The 6,082-nt window shown below is 34.4% G+C and overlaps 1 protein-coding gene across 1 annotated transcript; it reads right to left on the bottom strand.

Annotated features, from left to right (window-relative positions):
• Positions 1–3,876: 3,876 nt before the first annotated feature.
• LOC107573713 (interferon-induced protein 44-like) lies at positions 3,877–5,717 on the bottom strand. The gene is made up of 5 exons (XM_016260158.1): positions 5,515–5,717; positions 5,190–5,336; positions 4,677–4,851; positions 4,338–4,438; positions 3,877–4,256 (listed from the first exon to the last, which is right to left on the bottom strand). The coding sequence occupies exons 1-5, from the start codon at positions 5,710–5,712 to the stop codon at positions 4,083–4,085; spliced, it is 795 nt and encodes a 264-aa protein (XP_016115644.1). The 5' UTR covers positions 5,713–5,717; the 3' UTR covers positions 3,877–4,082.
• Positions 5,718–6,082: the final 365 nt, after the last annotated feature.

Here is a 6,082-nt window from a genome sequence, read left to right on the forward strand (position 1 = left end):
CTGGAGCCCAGGACACTCCATTGTGCAATCAAAACTGCATAGGACACAGCATGAAACTGAACGCAGTGCTGCTTTCCGCTTTGGCAAGAAGTTTCCCAAATACTTGCACTTCTACAATCCCAATCAAAACAACAAGTGGGGGCATAAGAAGGGCTATCGGATCCAGTATAACTCGCATGCTAACAGCGTTTTGCCCCGGGGCTGGAGGGAGGAAAATGGTATTTCGTGGTCAAGGTAGGCTTTAGCCATTAATTTTAAAGGAATAACACATTTGTATCTTTTGCACTATATTTTTGTGCAAACCTTTGTGATTTTGTTGATTGCAGATACCCGTTGGCTGTAACAAGACACAAGGACAACGAGGCCACCAGCTCTAGCATCTACACTCAGAATGACCCTTGGGAGCCTGTTGTTTCCTTCGAAGAATTCATTCGCAACAATGAAAACATTGTTAACCAGGTACACAGATGACTTATAGAGACTTGAAGAGACTTCAGTTCAACCTCCAGGTCCAATGGGACTCTGTGCAATTCAAACAGGCCCTCCTGGGCACTAGAAAGTAGACACAAAGCCAACATAATCAGTATTTAAATGGGTATATAAATAAAATCGGATGACAAAAAAACTATAGCCATGTATTCAAAATATTTGGACAGCAATTACTGTGTTTGAATAGTAACTATACACAATTTGCTTTACACTGATAAGAGATGCCTGTCACGGGGCGGTCAGGAAAGCACACCGTGTAAACAAAGGGTCTGGGTCCAAATGCAGGTGAAAACTTCTTTATTCAAAACAGAAAGGCCAACAAGGCAAAACAAAAACAGGTCTAGGGACGACGAACACCATTACCTAACACACAATACAGCCAGGCCGAGTGGTGAGTGAGAGGAAAAGATATAGTCAGTGAAGACGGGGCACATCTGAGGGTGAGTGTGATGAGTGAGTGACTGAACCGGTGTGTGGAGTTTGGGGAATTAGTGTAATGAGTGAACAGGTGTATGGGGTTTGGGGAATGGAGCTGGCGCCCTCTGGAGGAGAGAGGGAGAACACCAGACGCCAGACCCTGACAATGCCAAACTGCTAGATTACCAGAAATTTAATCAGATACTACCCAAATATACTAATACCCAAAATGTATGTAAATAAATGGAAACATCAATCAAACTTATTTTAACTCCAAATGCCCAAAGCTGTGAACCACATAGCAACAGGAACAGCAAAAATGAAAAATAAAATAAAAAATAAATACAAATAATAATTCTACTTAAATCAGTGTCAATAAAACACTTTTGTGTTATTTACATTTTTTAAGTGTTATTTTAGTATCAATATACTACTATAGTTTTTATTCGTTATTTTGAATTTGTTTTCATTTAGATTTTCCTTTATTTATTTTATTTCAAGTTTTAGTAATTTGTAATCTGTGTGTTTTTTATATATGTCTATATATTTTTTTTTTCAGTCTTGGTTTTAGTCATTTTAGTATTTCAACTTAAATTAAATTTTTTTGTTAGTTTTTTTTATTGTATTTTAATTAACACAATTTTTTTAAATAGTTTTGCTTTTAATTTATGATAATAACCCTGACTAGCAATTGGTAAACTACTAGATAAACAAAAATATATAAAAATCAAAAAATACTCAGTTGACAATTATATATATTTTTTTTTCACAGGATTTGGTTGCCTGGGTGACGGTGGGATTCTTACACATTCCTCATTCTGAAGACATTCCCAACACAGCGACTCCAGGAAGCACGGTGGGATTCTTCCTGCGTCCCTTCAACTTTTTCGACGAGGACCCCTCGCTCGCGTCCCACAGCACGGTCATCGTGCGACCCGATGAGAAGGGCCAGCCAAAGGTTCAGAGATGGACTCCAGAGGACGTAGGTCACTGTGTCTCAGACAAGCCTTTCTTCTACAATGGCACGTATGCTGGTGTCTAGACAGAGACTGAGCTCATTTCATATTGTGTTAATGTTTTGTGCTGTACATAAAATTTAAAAAAGCTGAAATGTGACATCAAATGTTGATGGTGTCAAATATTTACATCCATAAAAATGAGTGCACTTTTTACATTACACAGGGAGCGGAACAAATAAACCTCAATGCTTTCGATGTAGAACATGAAAACCTCATAAACGTCTGACATTTTTCACAACGTAAACAAGATAATTACAACCATTAAGAATGTTGAATATGTCTTTCTGAATACAAATCTTACAAATAAATGTTGTAGTCATATTTTAATCCAGAAATCAAAATAAAAAATACAAAATTATATTTTGCATAAAAATGCAGGATTTTAAGGCCATTTTGTACATTTGCATTATTATATTATTTTCATGACAGTTCAGCAGAAAGTCTCTCTTGTTTTTATAAATGAGCATAAATTAAATTCTATACAACAAATATGACTGATGTATAGTTACAATTGTATTTTTTTTTTTTTTTACAATAATACAGTAGAATTGGTGGATGGAATCTGCTTAATTGTAATGAAAATAATGCCAAAATGCAAAAATAAGCTTCATTTTTCTTATGCAAAATAGAATTGATTTTTCCTTTTAAATAGGGTTGATAGTTTTAACGAGATTCACCTGTTGAAGTGTTTTTGAAAATAAACGTGTAATAATGTCATGCTTGTGAATAATTCAATGCACTGTGAGTAGCGTGTTTATATCGGTCATCATGGTAACCGTGAGAGGTGGGATGAAGTGAGGACCCTTGAGATCCGTAAGTGAGAGGATGTATCAGCGGAGAACATCCAGGATGCAGGATGGCGTAGGCCTATCCGTGAGCTCACTGATCCCGGCGCTCCTATATGGGCTGAGCGTGAGCGGGAAACAGAGGCTCCTTACCCAAACACACCCATTCTGGAATCTCTCGGCCAGTGTTGGGCTAGTTACTCAAAGAACGTAATATATTACTCATTACTAGTTACTCCTTTCAAAAGTAATAGTGTTACTTTACTTATTACTTTCAGGCAACAGTAATTAGTTGCACTACTAGTTACATTACTTTTTCTTCACGCCCCACAGAAGTTGTAATTGTGTATCTTCCACATAAAATTATTCTAGAATGTTACTAACAATGATTTCTGCCTCATCATTTGACCAAAATCCACATTGGATCGCAGTCAGAAGTTATTACAAACACTCATTAGTAATTGATAGTGACATTCAAGTAGAAGTGTTGTATTAATTTCATTCATTGTCATGTGTAGCCCATATACGATTATATTTCATTGTGTTTTATCAAATCACATAAGTTTGTAAGAAACTGTTTAATTTTCTAAAAATATTTTTAGTTATAGTATGTTATGACAACAAGACAGCTTTTCACGGTTCAATCATGAAAACATTTTATTGTTAACAGAGAAAGGTCAGTGCAGCAGGAGCAAGGACAGAATCAACAATTTCATATTTAACTCTCACAGACGCATGGGTTGCTGAATTGAATTGGGAGACACTGTTACCTATGGATCATGTGGGAAAATTGTAATTTCAATCGCAAATAGAAGTGAGCATCAGTTCTTTATAGTTTTATATTAACAATGCATAAATAAAATGTGTAGCCTATACATTTTGTAGCATTTATCTTAAAATATTCCTCAAAAGCCTTTCAAGTGAAATCTATAAACATGAGACAACTCTCAAACTTTGAATTTGTAAACCTTAAATGATTAGCTATTTTTTCATTTCAATTTTATTTTTCAATTACTTTTATTATACACAACTTATACACATAATGTTTGGTTACAGCAAAACATTTGCTGTAAATACGGCCTATTTGTGTCCTTATTTCAAAGGTACTTACACTACAGTAGTGTCTCTTCGAGAAGTGCTTGCTGATATATATATATATATCTGGCATCAGATTAATATGACACTGCTTTTCTGTATTTCATCAGTAGTATGTCTGAATATTACATAACAGTAGGTGAAAAGTATATGCTTATAAATCACATGACCTTCAGAGAATGGATGATACCTCTTGATTCAGATGATGATACACTTTTGGTCATTTCATATTCATTCAACTTTAAATGCTATTATTGTTGGTTTTTGTCCTGAAAGCTCATATGTTGGAAGCACCACGCCTCAGTCTTGCATTAGCAGAACGCACAATCTGATCAAATGCCTTGAGAATCAAAACATCAACATCATCGTTTGTGTCAATCTCATTATGATAGTTCTTCACTGGGAAGATGTGGCTCACTGGAACACCCACTTTGGCACTGCACAACTCCATCTGGACAGAAACACAATGCAAAATAGTTTGTAAAACTACAGAAAACAACATACAACATGTATAGATGATTAAATGACCAACCCTCTCTTTGATGATCTTGCTTCTGTAGACCATCTTTAGATCATTTTTGACCAGAGGACATGCTTCATCCACTTTAGACATGACAATCACTTGAGGAATCCCTGCAATGAGAAAACTGAAAGTGTTTTAATCCAAATTATACAAATCTACATTTTGACAAATTGAAGGCAAATAATATTAAATTTTTATTTTTATTGGTTCACTTAAAGCATCTTTATCTATTGTTGAAATGTATTTCAAATATGCACATATGCTAAACTAGTTTCCATGTGGAATGTAGGAGCTTTTATATATTACAGTGTTGTGCATAAGAAAGATAAAAATCACAGAAAGTTTTACCTTTATCACTGATGGTCTGGCGGATCTTCTTCAGTTTCTCTGTAATTATCTTATCTTCTGCAGTGAGTTGGATTTTACTTGCATCTATGACGTAAACTAGGCAGAATGCTTGATCAGACAGTGAAGGGTTTTGATTGTAATGTTCATCATCACTAGTGAGGGATTTCTCCTCGAACTAGGTGTATGAAATAAAAGCAAAATATAAAAATGAGAGAGATACTGTACACATTCAAATGTTAATTTTAAATTAAATAAATGTAGTTAGTGGGATAGTTCACCCAAAAATAAATTTTGTCATCATTTACTCGCGCTCAAGTTGTTCCAAACCTGTATGAGTTTCTTTCTTCTGTTAAATACAATAGGAAATATTTTGTAGAATGTGTAACACGTTTTTCTCATTCTAGTCAATGCAACCAGCAACTGTTTGGTTACCAGCATTCTTCAAAATATCTTCTTTTGTGAATGTTCATTTTTGGGTGAATGACCCCTTTAACTTTCAATTGAATGTCTTACTTTATATCCCTCCTTCACATGGCCAAATATGCTGTTGACAATGTCTTCTATTTGACACTCAGATATTTTTTCAGGTTCTAAACCTTTTATGTCACAGATTTCAAAAGGCAAATCTGCATCTTTACTTCTGATGCGGTATGCTCTCAGCTGTAAACAAAGACAGAGAAAAATTGCAAGATATATTTTTAAATATCACACAATGCTTATGATTTTAAACGAATGTCTGGTTTGGTTGATGATTTGTCTATATTTCCTTAAATCATATTCCTACAGTCTTAGCAGCTACAGTCTTGTGTGTGCAATATAGAAGTCAAATAATGCTTACTATTTTTGTGAAACTGTGACTGGCGGCTGATCCCAAATCTTCAGCTATTGCTTCATTAACTATTTCTCCTTGAAAGACACTAAGGACAGAGTTAATAAAGCTGGACTTCCCTGCTCCAATTTGTCCAGCCACCAGGATCTTCATGTTTTTCACATCTGGATTACTCAGAGTAAACTTTTCTAGACGTCTTTTCAGCATTTCCTTCTCTCTACAAAAGACAAGAGACAAAATTATCTGCACACTAAATAAATAAAAATAATATACTATATGATAGACTATATGAAAAAAAAAAAAAGCTGGCTCCTTCTGTTTGAGAATTCTTATTTAGGGGTTATTTATTCAGTCAATATGTAATATTTTAGTCAATTTACAGAATTTTTCTAAGTTTGTCCAGTTCTATGAAAAAAAAATAATAATAATAATAATATATATATATATATATAATAAACAATTCAGTTTAACAATAAATTGGTAGTATCTCAATCTCTGAGATTGTATCTATGGTGTGTAATTTTCATAAAAAGGGGAGACAGAGAGTGCTTGTAACAGCATTAGTATAATTAGAAAT

This window comes from Sinocyclocheilus grahami, unplaced genomic scaffold, assembly GCF_001515645.1.
Source record: "Sinocyclocheilus grahami isolate Dianchi unplaced genomic scaffold, SAMN03320097.WGS_v1.1 scaffold2013.1, whole genome shotgun sequence".
NCBI classification, from domain to species: Eukaryota; Metazoa; Chordata; class Actinopteri; order Cypriniformes; family Cyprinidae; genus Sinocyclocheilus; species Sinocyclocheilus grahami.